Consider the following 19,139-nt stretch of genomic DNA (forward strand, 5'->3'; position numbering starts at 1 on the left):
AACTTCCGTTTTCAGAGGTCAAGGTCAACAAATCCGAGACAGAAAGCAGTCGAGATCTATTGTAAAATACTTATCAAGAAATGGGTCTTTTTCGACCCCCATGTCTAAAATTTTATTCTTTATACAGACACAAAAAGTTTCTTGGACGTGTAAAGACTAAAAGGGATAAACATATTTATGAATTTAACGAGAGATATTCCTAGTGTTTGCATTTTTTATTGAATAATTGTGAGAAAAAAAATTTAGCCACCATGTTGTCAGTCAGCTGTTTTTCTCGCTATGGGGTAAAACCCCGAAATGTGATAGTGTTCAGTTACAGAAAGTTTACAGACAATTTCCACAACCGTGCTTCACTTGACAGTGAATCTCGCGAACGATCGAGATCTGTAACAGCATTTTACAACCAGAGTGCAATAGACATAGCTGCTGCGAAGGTAAGAGATGATTTATAAGTTAGTAGGCCTCTTCCAACAACCGGTTTAACCCTTCCGCGCTGTGGTTAGAGTGTCCATCTACGGATCACGAGGTCTTTGTTTGTTTGGTATCAAGTCATCTCGTCCCCCAGTCAACTCATCCCCGATTTGGTCTGTTCGTCCCCCAGAATTGGTAATTTCAGCCCCCTCATCATAAAACTTAGTCAACTCGTCCCCGATTTGGTCATTTTGTCCCCCTAAATTGGTCATTTCGTCCCCCTCATCATAAAATTTGGTCAACTCGTCCCCCTTTTGGTAATTTTGTACCCCTTAATATTTTAAGCGTTTTTGGATATTTATGATATTTTTGACTTTGAAAACTTGTATTTAAAATCATCGTGAGTTTTGAAGGAGTTATATTGGAAATAGTTAACTTAAAATAATTAGGTTTGATAAAATAATAAAAGAAATATACTGAAAATGTAAGACAATTAACTGAAATAAAATATAAAAAATAATACATTGAATGCTTTTAGTATTAAAAATATAATATAATAGGAAATCTAATTAACTTTTTAAAAATCATAGTAAGAAAAGAGAGAGCAATAAAATTAATCGTTACCCCTGGTCATAATAAAAGAAAGTTTTATATAGAAATACAATAAAGAATAAATAAAATATCTGTCACATGCTACATATTAATTTTTTGTCATTAAAGTAAAAAAGAAATACTTCAAAAGTAGGGACTAAGGGAGACAGTGGTTTCTAAAAAAGGTAGAATGATCATATACCTGCATGCGAAAGGTGTTAAAGGTTATTAATCACATTAAAAGGCGTTGATTGGGCTGATTGGAAGGTGTTAATTTAATGGTATTTAATTGCATGAGAAGTTGTTGATTGTCACTAACTGGAGGAAATGTGTGAAAATTTTCCCCAAGTAGAATTAAATGTGTTAGTAGTTGATTGGAGTGAGGAAATCATTTATTATAAAAAAACATTAATTTTATTCAAGAGTTTGAAAATAAGCAGCATCAAATACGGACATTTAAACAGCTATCATGTTGTCCAACATAGCAGACTTACAAAAACAAAACAGAAAAAAAACCCCGAAAATCCTCCTTGTTAAATCGATCACTTTTAAAGCAAAAAGCTCTTAAAACAAACTTAAAGCATAAATATACTTATTTGAAAGAAAAAACAGATTATTATCATACTTTGATTTTTTTTTTTTTCAAAATACGTTTTAAAAAGGGGGGACAAAATGACCAATTTGAAGTCGCCGAGGGGGACGAAATGACCAAATAGGTGACGAGTTGACTAGGGGACGAGTTGACTGTATATCGTTTGTTACCTGGTAGGGATCTTGGTTTTTCTCCACCAGGTTTACTTTAAATATATCTAATGACTGATTTGGGGTAAACAAATTAAGAGGTCAGATGTCAAAGAGGCATGTGATGAAGTCATCCGGCTGCTTGTGGAAGTTGTTGCTTGGTACTACATTTGTACCCAGGTGCTGTGCATGATACCTGGGGACTTGCTCTGCCATCAAAAGCAGGGGACCAATAATTGTGTCCGTGCAGCTGTGCGGCAATAAACATGACATAGTCATAAACAAAAACACTTAAAAAGGCAAACTAAAATTAAACACATTGTGTCAGAATGCTTCCTTGAAATACATGAACCAGATCCACTTTGAACTCCGTGGCCTATGCCAGATGCTAGTCGTGCAGCAATTGGAATATAATTGCATAATTGAAAGTCCGGTCTTCTACATCCAAGACACCAAGGCGAGTGTCCATTTGCCATGATTTGCTACAGGTATTAACTAAGAAATATGTGTAGAAAAACGGTGGTTTAACGTTATTATTGCACAGAATGAGGTTATATGTTGGCGGAATAATTTCAGGAGGGCATAGCCCGAGTGAATTATTCTGGCAACGTATAACCGATTTTGAGTGTATTAATTTAGGTAAAACACGATTTTGCTGCACATTAGGCCACATTTAAAAAAGTCTTTGTTTGCTGTCTCCCGACCCTACTATTTCAAGTAACTGGTTACAATTACAGTTGTAATTTTACTGTACGGTAGTAGTAATCACAATGTAACTGGTTACAATTACAGTTATAATTTTAAGTAATATTACTGTACAGTAGTAGTAATCACAATGTAACTGGTTACAATTACAGTTATAATTTTAAGTAATATTACTGTACAGTATTTAATCAATCACAATCCTCTACCACTGTGCACAGGTCTGTTTCCCAGCATAACTCCCAGTATAGAAAAAGCTGACATAAACAAGTATTTTGCCTTTATTGTTATATTTCAATGTACAAGCAATGATAAAGAGGGAATGTTTAGCACACGTAGATTTTCTTCTGTTATAGAAGTTGTAATGTCATGCTTTGTTCATTTTATTAGCCAAAATTGATATCATTTTAAAGAAAAAAAATTTCATGGTCATAAAACTTGATCACTGTTATTAACCTTAAAGTAATAATAAATGTAGTCTTTGATTATGTCACAGTTCAAAGGAGCATTAGAATGCCAGTTAATAGCAGTAATGTTGCAAAGCTACTGTAAGTCTTAATTTTCAGTGATTCATAAATTTAAAATTTTAGTAAAGGTGAACATCAAAAGCATGGTTCATATACTTACAAAATACTTTGTTTGCATCCATTGTGTGAAATCTACATGTAGTAGCACAGTGGTCTTGAAATATGCAAACTTATTATAGAATTTAGGGGAAAATCTTATAATTAGTATTGCCTGTTAAAACCCAGTATTGCCCAGCAAAACCCAGGTTTTTCCTGTATTTCCCACTGAGCAGAGGAATGTGCATTGACTAATACAAAAACAGTCATTAAGTGCATATAATATGGTGGCTGTAAAAAAAGTCTCCCCATACTTGGATTAGTCATGTTGAATTATCTGGTCCTTTACGATAATGGAGTCCATTAATATAAGTGTTCTTGCATAACAAGTTCAAGGGGATTTGTGAGGTGTTGCTCTTTCCATGGCCAACGTTGTCCAGATTTAGAAATTACTCCAGAAGTTATGAAACCCTGGTATGATGCAAATAAACCTTTTGCATGTTTTTTAAACATCAAGTTTATTTACAAAACACCTTAGGCTTTTGAGTTTTGACATGCTTTTCAGAGGTTTTAGAAAGAAAAGAGGTCACTGACTTCTAAAGATAGTCATATAGGTCAATGACCACAAATTCTGATACAGTATGTCTTGTCTACTGTTATGCATACAGGTATCTTCATATATGTATCTTTCCTACTTGTTGTCTTCTGTACCCTATTCAATAAATATACTAGGTTATAGATCATTTATTAGCTCTACCACCACACAGTGGTATGGGAGACATACAATCTGACTAAAGTACATCTCCTATTACGCTACACATAGGATCTGACAACGAGCTATTGATAGCCTCGTTCTGACAACCCTTCCGCTAGCCACTCAAGAGCTAACTTATAACATTCTGCAAGCTTTAAAAAGCCTTGGGTTTTGATATCTACAATGTTTATGTCGGAAGATGTCAGATAGCCTGTTAGCTCAGTCGGTATGGCACTTGCTTTGTAAGCGAGAGGTCCCGGGTTCGAGCCCTGAATTGACTGCAAATTTTTCTTACTCTTTGACAATCGAACAAGTTGTCTGATTGGTTCAAACAAAAATACATTTGTGAAAATACAAATAGCAATACTGGAAATCCAAAATATACAGAAGACGTATGTGAATGGGTCGTTTTCAGATCTTGGTTTAGAAGATCAAGTACTTAAGTCAGATTGGGAGACATATTGATTTACTCCTATCTGTGTGTGTGTCCGTCTGTCTCTCTGTCTGTCACAAATCTAATCTGCACTCTACGTCGAACATTTCTCTTCCGATCTTCACCAAACTTGAAAATGTGTTTGCCAGTAAGTCCTCGGCCAAGTTTCATAACTAGCCAAATCGGCCCAGGCACTTGGGAATTATGCCCCTTGAACATAATTACCCATAGGCCAGTTACTGCAACATGTGAATTACCAATAGGCCGCTTACTCCAACATGTAAACAGTATATAAAGACAGACTTACTATTCAGATGATTAGGCAGTTGTGGGAGACATGTGCTTTTCTCAAAAAGCACCTCTAGTTGACCTAATGAAATTGAGCACATGCAAAGTGAAAGCAATCATTTAATTCATAATCATTAGAAGGTCAGTAAGTGATCAATGTATGACTTATTTTTAGTAAAAGTGAGAGTAACAATTAGCAACAACTAAATGATCTGCTTAATGGATTTACTTAATATTAAATATTATGAATTTATGTACTCTGTAACTTTGCATGATACACAGATAAACCAGTCAAAAATTTGCAATAACATAAACATAATTTTGTAACAAGCTCTCTTGATAATCATTTTGAACTTATGAACCTGTCTGATGTCTTTGTCCTGGGGCAACATTGTCTAATGCTATGTAATTTTAGACACTGTTATTATTTATACTTGGTATATAATATTACCGTAAACCAGTTCAGTAGGCTACCTAAGTTTATATGTATATATGTATAATTCAACGTCAGTAAGAGAGGCGTGAATTATCTGCTATGCTTGGCGTTTATACCGCAGTATTGTTAGAGCTAATAGTGCAGACACGCCTTGATGCATAAAGTTGATCTATACTCAACCACACTTTGTTTCTTGTTGTTAACACTATTAAATATTGACATATTTCAATGAAAATTGGACACTCTATTGATCAGTTTAGTGATACCTAACAGTTGGTCCTCTCTCAAGTTTGTTCAAATTTGGTCGCATGGCCCCTTTTATGAGTTATTGGAGCTAAAGATAGAAATACCTTTAAACAACTTCTCATGAACAGCATGATAGATCTTCATCAAACTTGGCCTCTACCATCATTGTAAGGTCCTCGCTTAAATTTTATAAAATCGAGGCACTCAAAGTAGAAATACCTTTAAACAACTTCTTGTCATGAACTGCCTGATCTGTAGCACCAGTGTAATGTAATCTCTTAAATTTTTAGCTCACCTGAGCACTTTGTGCTCAAAGGTGAGCTTTTGTGATCGCCCTGTGTCCGTCGGCAGCGACGTCAACAATTTGACTGTTAACACTCTAGAGGTCACAAATTTGAGCCAATCTTAATGAAACTTGGTCAGAATGTTACCCTCAATTAAATCTTGGATGAGTTCGATATTGGGTCATCTTGGGTCAAAAACTAGTTCACCAGGTCAAATCAAAGGAAAAGCTTGTTAACACTCTAGAGGATACATTTTTGGCCCAATCTTAATGAAACTTGGTCAGAATGTAAACCTCAATAAAATCTTGGACGAGTTCGATATTGGGTCATCTGGGGTCAAAAACTAGGGTCACCAGGTCAAATCAAAGAAAAAGCTTGTTAACACTCTAGAGGTCACAATTTGGGCCCAATGTTAATGAAACTTGGTCAGAATGTTACCCTCACTTAAGTCTTGGACAAGTTTGATATTGGGTCATCTGGGGTCAAAACTAGGTCACGAGGTCAAATCAAAGGAAATGCTGGTTAACACTGTAGAGGCCACATTTATGACTTTATCTTCATGAAACTTGGTCAGAATGTTAATCTTGATGATCTCAAGGTCCAGTTTGAATCTGGGTCATGTGGGATCAAAAACTAGGTCACCAGGTCAGATCAAAGGAAAAGCTAGTTTACACTATAGAGGCCACATTTATGACCATATCTTAATGAAACCTGGTCAGAATGTTAGTCTTGAGGCTGTATAGGTCAAGTTTGAATCTGGGTGAGGTGTGATCAAAAACTAGGTCACTAGGTCAAATCAAAGGAAAAGCTTGTTAACACTCTAGAGGCCACATTTATGAATGTATCTTCATGAAACTTTGTCAGAATGTTAATCTTGATAATCTTTAGGTCTAGTTTGAACCTGGGTCATGTCAGGTCAAAAACTAGGTCACAGAGTCAAATCAAAGGAAAAGCTTGTTAACACTGTAGAGGCCACATTTATGACAATATCTTTATGAAACTTGGTCAAAATGGTAATCTTGATATTCTCAAGGTCCAGTGTGAATCTGGGTCATGTAGGATCAAAAACTAGGTCACCAGATCAAATCAAAGGAAAAGTAGTTTACACTGTAGAGGCCACATTTATGACCTTATCAAAAACTAGGTCACTAGGTCAAATCAAAGGAAAAGCTTGTTAACACTCTAGAGGCCACATTTATGACTGTATCTTCATGAAACTTAGTCAGAATGGTAATCTTAATGATTTCAAGGTCCAGTTTGAATCTGGGTCATGTCGGGTCAAAAAATAGGTCACTAGGTCAAATTAAAAGAAAAGCTAGTTTACACTTTAGAGGCCACATTTATACCATATCTTAATGAAACTTGGTCAGAATGTTATTCTTGATGGTCTTTAGGTCAATAGGTCAGGTGAGTGATACAGGGCCTTCATGGCCCTCTTGTTTTAAATATGGGCACTTGACCCGTTTCAGTGGACCACTTAAAAGCTAAAAATAGAAATTACTTTTAATAACCTTTTCTCATGAACCGCTTGTTGGCTCTTCATCAAACTTGGTCTGTAGCATCACTGTTGGGTCCTCTCTCAACTTCAAATAGGGGCACATTCACTCTTTAAAGGGGCCACCGGTAGAGCTAAAAATTAAAAAAATATATTTTAATAACTTTTCATGAACAGCTTGATGGATCTTCATCAAACTTGATCTATAGCATCATTATAAGGTCCTCTCTCAATTTTGATCCATTGAGTCCTTTTTAGGGGCCACTAGAGCTAAAAATAGAAATTTTCCTCATGAACCCCTTGATAGATGTTCTTCAAACTTGGTCTTTAGAATTATTGTAATGTCCTTTCTCAATTTTGTCTAAATGCTGGCACTTTGCCCCTTTCAAGGGCTGCTACAGCTGAAAATAGAAAGAAAAACATTTAAATGATTTCTTCTAGTGAATGGCACAATGGAACTTCATCAAACTTTGTCTGTTGCATCATTGTAAGGTCTTCTCTCAATTTTGTTCCAATAGTAGCACTTGTCCCCTTTCAGGGGCTGTTAGATGTTAACTTAAAAAATCTTTGTCTTTTGTCTTGTCCTCTCTCAGTTTTGTTCAAATGGGGGCACCTTTGCCCCTTTTAGGGTCAGCTGGAGGTAAACATAGAAAAACCTTTAAACAACTTCTTCTCATGAACTGCTTGACGTATCTTCATCAAGCTTAATCTGTCGCATCATTGTATTGCACTCTCCTAATTTTCTTTCAAATGTAGGTACTTGGCCCCTTGAAGGGGCCATTAGAGCTAAAAATAGAAAAAACCTTTAAACAACTTCTTCTCCTGAACCACTTGATGGATCTCCATCAAACTAATGGTATGTAGAGTTATTGTAAGGTCCTTGCTCAGATTTGTTCAAATGAGGGCACATACCTGTTTAATGTTTTTAACACAGATATTACCAGTGTCATTTTGTTTATTCAAGGTCAAAATCCTGGTTCAAGTTTTACATGCAAGTTACTGTCTCAAAAACTAATGCAAATATTGAATTGAAAGTTCTCACATTTCTTTGTGTTTGTAAAACTCAGTCATAGCATCAAGTCCCATACTCTGACGTATATTTTGCTAAATTTGTCCCCTTCAAACTTAAAAACTTCTGGTTAAAGTTTTACAGGCAAGTTACTCTCTCAAAAACTAATGCAGATACAAGATTGAAATTCTATAGATATTTTAACATTTAGGGTAATATTCTTGCTTCTGGGACAACAGTTTGAATAGTCGAGCATTGACTGTCTTACGGACAGCTCTTGTTTTGTTTAATGGGTATCATACAGTCATGATCTCATTGTTAGTAATATAATATGTTTTATAATTTAAAATAGATGAAAACACTAACTTACAAATTTATACCAAAGATTATTGTTTTTTTTTTTGTGGCCATGAACTGCTTCAGGCCTACCAAACAGCCAAGAGTCCTAGTTCATTATCCTCTTTAATTACAATGCCTTTACCTTGAGATTGCAGTTGATAGATCTACCAAAATTGGCTTAAAGCCCTGCTCCTGTCCTACATTTTAACCTTGAATTGTCACTGAAAAAGCATGGAAATCCTGACTATGAGCAGTGACCCCTGTCAAAATAGAGTCTATTTTATATAAAATTCTATATGAAATACCTGTGGTTTTGCATGCTAAAGTGTGGCACCTGGTTAACTGTTACTTATTGTAACACACAAAAGAATTTGAATATCCGCGGAGCAGGGCTTTAAACAAAATTGATGTTTATTGTAGTATCCAGGCATTTATAAATACAGAACACCTGTATTAATCATTTAGGAATATTGAACAGATCGATATAAACATGTTTATAATTTATTATGCATGAACAAATAACTAACATTTTATTTATTGACTAGCTACAAATGTATAGTCACCATCCATGTGTATATCTAAGGGTTCCTAAATGATTATAGTTTGATTTTGACATTTGAGAGTTCGATTTATCGACTCATCTGCCGATTAGGGGAAATCAATATGATTTACTTTGCCATATTTATGTAAGAACCACTATATCGTACTGAATAACATTGCCTAAATAACAGACCAAGTACAAAAATATCGCTGACCTCAAAATCAAACTATAAATAGTGTTTTTAGATCAGCAATATTATTGTCAAAAGGATTATCTCTAAACAGATGTTTTTACACCATATGGTTTTTATTCATTTGTTTTACATTCACTGTAAAAAAAAAAGTAAGTGTATTAAATATGTTGCTGTTAAGACCAATTTTTGATGGAATGACATTATTGTCCTCAATGATGTTTATAATAGTCCTTGATACTTTGTTAGTTTTAAAATGATATATCTCAAACAGTGACTGATGTTCTCTTGAGTAAAATCATTTTTAGCTCACCTGAGCTATAATTGTGATCACGCTGTGTCCGTCATCCATTGTGCATCCGTTTGTTTGTCCGTCCATTGTCAACAGTTGTGTTTAAACTACATCTTTTCCAAAACCACTGAATGGATTTTGATGAAATGTGTTGTGGATGTTCCTTTGAAGGTCCTCTACCAATTTGTTCAAATGGTTCCGCTTGGTTGCACATAGGGCTTTCCAGAGCTAAAAATAGAAAAAACCTTCACACGACATCTCCTCCTAAACCGATGGTCCGATTTTGAAATAATTTCACAAAAATGGTCCTTATATCACCCTCTACCAAGATTTTTCAAATTATGCCGATTCATCAAAAAACATGGCCGCCAGGGGGCGTGGTCACTTTTCCCTGTATGTATGTAGTGGAACTTGTGTGGAAATGCTAGCATGATTTTAAAATAATTTTACACAAATGGTCCTTGTGTGTCCCTCTACCATGATTGTTCAAATTATTCTGATTTGTCAAAAAACATGGCCTCAAGGGGGCGTGGTCACTTTTTCCCTATATGTATAAAGCAGGGATATAAATTAGCAGGGACCCAGTAGCCCATGGCCCCTAGATTTTGGGCTGGGCCCCTATGTTGTTTAAGAAAATGCCCATATACCTAATGTTAAACATTTATTTCTGACAGTCTGGGCTTCTAAATAAAAGTAGCTAGTTTATATCCCTGTATAGTGGAAATTAAAAAATCTTCTTGTGTGAAAATGGTAGCCCGATTTTAAATTATTTTACACAAATAGTCCTTGTGTGACCCTCTACCAAGATTGTTCAAATTATTCCAATACGTCAAAAAACATGGCTGCCAGAGGGCGTGATCACTTTTCCCAATATGTATATAGTTGTAACTTTAAAAATCTTCTTGTGTGAAACAGCTAGTCTGATTTTAAAATAATTTTACACAAATGGTCCTTGTGTGATCCTCTACCAAGAGTGTTCAAATTATTTTGATTTGTCAAAAACATGGCCGCCAGAGGGCGTTTTCACTTTTCCGTATATGTATATAGTGGAAACTTTTAAATATCAAACTGTTAGCCCAATTTTAAAATAATTTTACACAAATGGTTCTCGTGTGACCCTCTACCAAGATCGTTCAAATTATTCTGATTTGTCAAAAAACATAGCTGCCAGTGGGCATGGTCACTTTTCCTGTATGTATATAGTATAAACTTAGAAAATCTTCTTGTATAAAACTGTTAGCCCGATTTTGAAATGATTTCACACATACTGCCCTTGTGTGACCTTCTACAAATATTGTTCAAATGTTTTGATTCGTCAAAAAACATGGCTGCCAGAGGGGTGGTCACTTTTCATCAACAATTTCTTTAAACAACATCTCCTCCTAAACCACTGAATGCCCACCCACTTAGCTCAATAGGTAAGAGCATTGGTCTATGGATCTTGGGGTCGCGAGTTCGATCCTCGGGCGGGGACTTATGTTCTCCGCGACTATTTGATAAACGACATTGTGTCTGATTCATGTGGGGAAGTTGGCAGTTACTTGCGGAGAACAGATTTGTACTGGTACAGAATCCAGGAACACTGGTTAGGTTAACTGCCCGCTGTTACATGACTGAAATACTGTTGAAAAACGGCGTTAAACCCAAAACAAACAAACAAACAAATAAACCACTGAATAGATTTTGATGAAACTTTACTCTGGGTAGCCGTCTTTGAAAGTTGTTCAGATGGCTCCAGTTCATTGAACATATGGGTCTTTTTTTGTTAAAAATAGGCGTTCAGCTATCAGACTTTAAAAATCTTTTTCTCTAGAGCTTTGATATAGGCTAACATAAAAGAATCCTAACTTTGTACTTATACCAATATGCAGGGATATAAACAAGCTATTTTTATTTAGGGGCTCAGACTGTCAAAAGTAAATGTTTAATATTAGGTATATGGGCATTTTCTCCAACAATTTAGGGACCCACAATTATAATTTTGAATGACAGTTTCGTATATTTGCATGTTGCAGTCATGAAATAAGCCAATTTCACATTGGAATGCTTGTATATGATTAAAGCCTTGTAGTTCTGCTAAGATATATCACTTTTGTATCATGGAGTTGTGGCCAAATTAACCCTCATCATGGTGAAATTTTGTGATGAATATTTTTTGTTGTTGCTTTCAGTGACTTATATAAGTCTACAACTGGCTTACTGTCATGTACATATTTGTATATACATTGATTCAGAAGAAAAATGGTCAAAAGATATAGTTTCTCTTCATTTCAGCCATCTGTCAGACTAACACCCACCACAATCCTGTATGCTGGAAAGTCACAAGATGGCAGCCATCTTCTTGTAAGTATATTGGAAGAATGTGTACATATAATTAGTTTTGCCCATTTTATGTAATTGTACCATTTTAATTGTTTTTAATAGAAAAAACTTTCCGTGAGTCCACATGTAATAAGATCAGACGGGTATTTGTAGTGCAGTTGCCCATATAAATTGTAAAGCTTTTGGTAATTAACCCCCATCAGTGTGACATTGTGCTTATGAATTGTAATGTTCTGATGAAGCCTGTGCATGTTCACAGTGATATATTTTATATGATACTCAATTTCAGCGCAGTGCCCAGTATTTACACAAGGAACTTCCCGTCAGGATCGCCCACAGGATCACAGGATTCAGGAACCTGCCGTTCATTGTTGGCTGCAACCCTATTATTAATCAAGTGGTAAGCTAAAATGTTGAGGCAGCTAGCTTTCAAGAAATTTTAGAATAAATTTTCAACTTTTTGGCTTGACTATTCAGATATTAAGGATGGCTATAATTGTACTTATTACACACACGCACTCCCAACCTCCTTCCTTTGCCACACACACACAGAAATTGCTCAAAGTTATATCATTGCTTCTTAGATACCCATAATTTGGCTCCACTTACCTCAACCCCACCACTGCATCATCTGTTTCCTCCATTGAACACCCAGACAGAGGCATGCCTTGGGTCTTCATTCCCTATGAAAAGCTGGAAAGTTGCCATATGACCAAATACTGGCATTGATGTGACTTAAAATGTATTATTATTGGACTCCTTACCATACTTTGTGCTATATGACATGTTCATACTCAATACCATTGCTGGGCTAAAGAGGCCAGTACTGGTTCTTTCCAGGAAAGATGGCTTTGCTTGTATCATGTCATAAAACAATTACTGAATGGTATGCTAGTCTATGGTCAAAAATATTAAAAGCCAAATCATTTTTTCTTTAAAAGACAAACCTGTTTTAAGCAAACCATTTTGTTATGTAAGGATATAGACATGTAGTCAAGGTGCACAAAGTGCTTACATTCTTGTATTTATTGCAATCATCTATTCACTTTATATCTACTTTCAAAAGCCAGGTAACTGATTGTAATCTCTCACAACAGTCCGCCCACACGGATCGCTGCAGAATGAAATAATGGCTGTAAGCTGACTGTAGTTAACATTGCATGATGTAATAAAAAGTAGAATTAACGTTTTTGCACGCTTTATTAGGTTTTTATTAAATAATATAATTATTCTGGTTCATCATGCATTTGTACAGTGTCCGACAAATCCATTGCCCGGAGCCCGCGGGCTACCAGAAATTTTCGTCGGGCTACCAAAAAAGTCCCGACGTAAGCCCGCCGGGCAACCATAAATTTAAAGCTTTAGTAGCCCGTTCATTGTATATTTTACAAAATCAACATTTGGTCATTTCCTCGATTATAGCTTGCAATAAACAACAACTGACCATGTGTAATGATTATCCGATCGTAACCGGTTCAAACTGGTTTAATCCCGACCATTATCTAGCTGCAAAAACAGTCTCTGCCTAGTCTCACGGGGCCGAATTTCGGCCCAATAAAAATTCCCTATCCATTTTCTCCAATTTGAAGCAAACAATTCCCAATCCAAAGAGAAAAATCCAAACTTATATCCAGTTTTGATTGTTTTGTTCGCTAATTTAATCCAAAAAAATTCTGGAAAAACCAACTTGTTTCTGTTTTTAGTGACATGACCGTCTGCACCTCGGCAAAAATTAAATACATGATTCTGCCAGAAAATTGTATGTTTTGTATGTAAAAACATCTCAAAACACATAAATACATTACCATTTATTGAATAAAGCAACGAAAATGTGTTGACAGATAGTTTTTACACCATTAAAATCAAATGTCACATATTTTTGCGACCTGATTTTTTCCCCTCGAATGCACACACACTCTACTGTTTGGAAAATGCAGTTGTTATTGGCATGGAAACTTACTGAGTGTAAACAAAAGTTTGAACAAAGTAGTAGTTATTTTTTGCAAGGTCTGTCTAGAACCAACAACTTGGGAAAAAAATTCTCTAAATTTCATTTGGGGATACTTAAGATTTTTTAATGCATCTGAATGCTTACCATAAAACTTGAAAATAAAAATTTAAACTAATATGATTAATTTTGACAATTCACCATGTGAAAAAACTCCAAATTTGACCAGGGGCCCTTTTCCAAAAAACCTAGACTAATATGACAGGAATGTGTCTGCAGAACAGGAAACAAACACACAGGTTTATTTTGATGTTTTTAAATTTTTAACCAAACATTGTTTCAGACCCCTTTGATTCTCACATCTCAGTAAGTCGGGTTCGGATAGAGCAAGTTTATACTTAAGGGGTTTAAATTTTTCGGCAACTACAAAAAAATTCTGGGCTACCAAAAAAATTCTGGGCTACCAGTAAGATTATAAATTTGTCGGACACTGATTTGTAATTAAAAGAACCTTTTCTCACATTAATGTAATGTGTGATATTATGGTAGAAAACTGAGTGTGTGGCATAAGACCTTTAAGTCAGTGCAAATCTGCAAATGAGTCTTGCCATGAGAAAACCAACATAGTGGGTTTGCAACCAGCATGGATCCTGACTAGCCTGCGCATCCGCGCAGTCTGGTCAGGATCCATGCTGTTTGCTAATAGTTCCTCCAATTTCAATAGGCTTTAAAAGCGAACAGCATGGATCCTGACCAGACTGCGTGGATGCGCAGGCTGGTTTGGATCTATGCTGGTCGCAAACCTATTATGTTGGTTTTCTCATGGCACGGCTCAAATCAATATAAAATGTATACCTTTCGGTGTAGTCCAATTTTTGAGATTGTATCAAAATTTGTTTCATAACATTCAGATGGGAGACTGAATTTACATTTTTATTACCTCCCTTTATTTATTGCAAGTGGCCTGGTTAAGGTCACTGACTTCAATTCACTTGTCCCTGTCAATCTGGGTTTGAGCCTCACTTGGGATGTTGTATTCTTCTTGTGAGGAAGCCGTTCATTCGGCTTACGGAAGGGCGGTGGTTCTACCCAGGTGCCCGCTTCTGATGAAATAATGCATGGAGGGGCACCTGGGATTGTCTTCCACCATCAAAGCTGGAAAGTCACCTTATGTCACTTATAAAGTTATGCGACTTTATACCCAACAAAATAAAAAATAATTCATTGCATCCTTTTATAAATTAACACTAGGGGACAATGCCAGGATATAAATGCCCAAATTTTATTACACTCAGATAGATCTATACTAATTTGGCAATTCTACTTTTTGCCTTTAATTTATAGGGTTTTGAATTAGGACACTTATTAATCCTTCCTAAAAAAAAAAAGAGGTTAAGATAACAGTATATGAATAATACTGTGAAAGTGGGTTTGTTTGTAGAGCACTTATCACTTGTTTGCAGAAGTTGTTATACAATCAATATATATTTCAGTTTGAATATTGTACAAATATTAGAATCCAGGAACATCTGCCCTGTTTTCAATGCAATTAAAAAGTCGTGACACTTTTGAATGGAGATAGATGCAAAAATCTCTCATAATAGGATGATTCTGTTCTGTTCAAAGATTAATTGATATTTTTGTTTTTGACTGATAAGAGAATTAAAATGTTGTAAGATTTTGTCTTTCTGTCCATTATTGTTAGGATGGAATGGGCCTAAGTGGCCAAGTTGTTAGTTGCCGCCTTCAAATCACTTGCCCTTAATTCACCACTGTGGGTTCCAAAATTTTGCTTAAGGTGTAAAATTCTTTCATCCAGCTGGCTTACCGAAGATGAGACTCAGTGGTTCTATCAAGGTACATGCTAGTGTCTGAAATAATACCCGGAAGGGCAACTGGGGGACTTTTCTCAACAATCAGAAACTGGGAAGTTGCCATATCTGACATATTTATAATTTTTGTCAGTGTGACAAAAAATGAATTCAAAAATCCTAGTCAGTCTTATTATATAAACCCTATTCTGTTCAAAGATTTACTGATAAATTATAAATTATTTTTGGTTTGACTTGTGTACAATTTAAGATTTTTATCTGTCTGTCCAGAATTTGAGTTTGTTCCGTAATTAGAATAGATCTGCAAGAGTGTCTGCACAAAACTGCTTACCGATTGACTGATCCTATTCTGTTCAAAGATTGATATCTTTATTTTTAAGTACTGATCACCAAAATAGATAGTTTAAGTTTTTATCTGTCTGTCCGAAAATTGGGTTTGTAATGAATTATGTAATTGTTTGTGAAGTATTTTATTGACACAGGTAAGAGAAGGAAGTAAATTGTAGCATTATTTGCCTAAAAACTGTACCAATATTTGCATATGATATTTGTGCAGCATATTTTGAACAGAAACATTATCCACCCTTAAAATATTTTTTATATTTCAGCATGAGATGTACATAAATGCTTTCCAGCTTCTCACAGACTTTCCTGGAGTAAGTGTATAGTTTTGTTGGTAAATGTACAAAAGTTAATAGTCTCAGATATTTTTTTGTAGACACTGTCTTGAGTTTTGTTGGTAAACATACAAAGGTAAGCTGTCAGAGTTTTGTTGGTAAACATGTAAAGGTAATACACATCTAGGTGGATAATTGATTCATACTTGGACTTGTCATTAATTACATCATTTTGTATGAATTCATAATAGTGTTCTTGCCAACTAGTTTCATGGATTTTTGCAGTTGTGTCAGTACACCATGAAATTTGCAATGCATGAACATACAAAATGAATGCCAGCAAAAACTTGCCAAAGAAATGAGCTTATTCCACAGGCATTGCTTGTTTGACTCACAGCTGATAGAGAATGCTAAAGTTTAGCTGATCCCGTTTAAAGTTGATGGCTTTGAATAACATTCCCCTGAAGGTAAAATAGCTTAAATTTGTGCCCGCTCCATATTGTTTTAACTGTTTGACAGACTTTCATTAATTGTAAAGCCCAGAGCACATGTTCCAGGTCATAAAGTACAAAGTCAGTGCTACAGAGGTCAAAGATCAAATAGATTGAATTTGTGTCCAGTCCATTTTTTCCTAAACACAGTAAGGATTTTCACAAAACTAACATCAGTTGTTGCACTCATCAAAACCCAGGCAGTGTGCACAACCCAGGTCACTAGGACCAAGGTCAGGATAACACATATTCACACAATTTTATGTTTTCTGTATCAAACTGAATCTTGGGATATTAATCGCCTTTAGCGATAGCTGTCGTTATATGTTGGTTTAAACAATATTTTATTCATATTATATACATTTACAACATGAAATGCTACATTACAGTTATATGTTAATGTAGATGCTGCTGTAGTATTTGGAATGGGGGGGGGGGGGGGGGGGGGTTGGGGAGCATCGATTAAACAGCAAAAATAGCCTGATTGTTGGTCATTCATGACTGAAGTCAGATATGTTGTTTTGTCCAAAGCTGGTCCAAAGGAAACTGATAACAGCATGCTGTAAAATCATTTAATTTCATGCCATGATGGCCATGAAATTTTGCAGATATTGACTTTTTGGATTTCAACTAACATAAAATGTGTGAGAATTTTACTTGTTCACAGGGGTTTCATTTCGAAATCATTTAACCACAAAATACATATAAATCAGTCCCAGACTAAATTTAGCTCAGATTGGGGCATTGTTAATTTCATAGGACAACAAAATTTCAAAGGATGAAATTTTCATTGACAGTCCTGTCATAAACTTTCAATTCATGATTTGTTGATGCCATGATTAAGCAGTTGATCACTGTTCAATGCAATTTTCTGTAAGAATTGAATGGAATTGAAGTACTGTGAAATCATTTATATACGTTTGGTCTAATCTTTAACCTGCTGTATTTCTATAACGAACTTGTCCATCTTTCAATTTGGACAGTACCATTAACTGTTAAAAGTAGTGCTTACCAAAAAGATACTGACTGGCGAACAGTGCAGATCTTGATTAGACTGCACGGATGAGCAGGCTGATCATGATCTGCACTGGTCACAAAAGCAGAATAAATCGTATCCATCGTGAGTCAATCCACAAAATTAAATCTCAGTGAATAAGTAAAATTCTGACATATTTTATCTTCAAAAGTTGAAATCCATATACCGGTATGAATATCTTTACAAAATAGCTGTTTGGCCCACAACATGAGATTTATTCATGCCCATGAAATTAAATTATTTCTCATTTCATAAAAGCACATATGTCAGGTGAATGATTGATTTTAGAGATGTCATCTGACATAAAATGACAATATCATGTATGTATCCATATGTTACAAAATTTATGTTACTGTAAAAAGTTACCTTTAGCGAGATTTTTAGTTTTAAGTTTGACAGATAAGATTGTTTTTCTTGTGAAAACATCTTGCATCATATTTCCTTAAATGATTAACGTCTATATAAGATATGTGTGACTCAGCAGAAAATTAACAATGCAAGAAGAAATCCTTGAGAAACATTTGCATAATTTATTACATTCTGCATGTTGTAAACATCCTGTCAAGTTAACTTGCAGACATTGTCAGAAATATATTAACAATACATCATTAGAAATGTAACCTACTAACCGATGTGTAGTGCATATAGTGTTTATGAGTATGAAAAGTTAAGACAGAGAAATATAAGTCTTACGAATTGAATAAGGAAATAATCCAGCTCAGTCCAGTATTTTTTGTCACCCGCTGTATGCTAACTCAGTGTCTGGTTTCTAGCTAGGTAATTTTTATTTGTTATTTTTGATGTTGTTACTTGACCATTATTTATCTAGTTTGAAAAAGGGACATGATTGTATAAAAAATTTAAAGGTTCAAGAGTTACCTCCCATTAACAAAAGTTAGTGAATGCATTTTGGTTCTGTGTCAGACCTCAACAATTCGCAGATCTTTTTATCCCCCATTTAGAAAGCAGGAAGGGGATTATAGGAATGTGGTCTGTCTGCAGGGGAAATGACTGTCACTCAGACTGCTCTTGTTAATGTTAATTAGTATAGAAAATGTCTGAATTTATAACTGACAGAAATAACAAGTCTCACTTAACTAAGTGTCTTGAGATTTGTTTGTAGATTGGTACTTGTCCCTCCACTATGTTAGTTCAAGCAGAAATATTTATAAGCCATTCAGCTGGCTTACCGAAGGTAGATGGTTTTACCCAGGTGCTGGCCTGCGATGGTATAATGTCCAGAGGGGCACCTGGGGTCTTCCTCCACCATGAAAAGCTTGAAAGTTGCCATATGACTATAATTGAGTCAGTGTGGCGTTAAAATGAACAAAAGAAAGAAACATTTTAAGATATTGTTAGTCAAACTTGGTATACTGTAACTTTCTGATGTTTTTGTTTTATAGGTTGAGTCATTGGAGCAAGAAGAAGAGTACTCCGCCTTGTTACGTAACTTGTTAGATACACATGGTAATGTTGTCACCTTGATGGCCGAAGGCTTTGCTGAAAGTAGGAAACATATAAAGGTAATTTGTACATAATATAGGTACATAGAAATTGTAGAATGGACACAGTTGTCAA

The 19,139-nt window shown here is 35.3% G+C and overlaps 1 protein-coding gene across 2 annotated transcripts in view; it reads left to right on the forward strand.

Annotated features, from left to right (window-relative positions):
• The first annotated feature begins 37 nt into the window (after nucleotides 1-37).
• The window catches only part of LOC123533898 (3-methyl-2-oxobutanoate dehydrogenase [lipoamide] kinase, mitochondrial-like), a 48,090-nt gene continuing 28,988 nt past the window's right edge, over nucleotides 38-19,139 (forward strand). The window contains exons 1-5 of one of the 2 annotated variants that reach the window (XM_045315864.2): nucleotides 38-434; nucleotides 11,590-11,658; nucleotides 11,927-12,037; nucleotides 16,026-16,073; nucleotides 18,965-19,084. In XM_045315864.2, the coding sequence (XP_045171799.1) occupies nucleotides 252-434; nucleotides 11,590-11,658; nucleotides 11,927-12,037; nucleotides 16,026-16,073; nucleotides 18,965-19,084 (531 nt within the window). In that variant the 5' untranslated portion in view covers nucleotides 38-251. The remainder of the gene's footprint in view (nucleotides 435-11,589; nucleotides 11,659-11,926; nucleotides 12,038-16,025; nucleotides 16,074-18,964; nucleotides 19,085-19,139) is intronic. The other variant, XM_045315865.2, reaches the window with a different exon arrangement.

Source organism: Mercenaria mercenaria, chromosome 12 (genome assembly GCF_021730395.1).
Source record: "Mercenaria mercenaria strain notata chromosome 12, MADL_Memer_1, whole genome shotgun sequence".
NCBI lineage: Eukaryota > Metazoa > Mollusca > Bivalvia > Venerida > Veneridae > Mercenaria > Mercenaria mercenaria.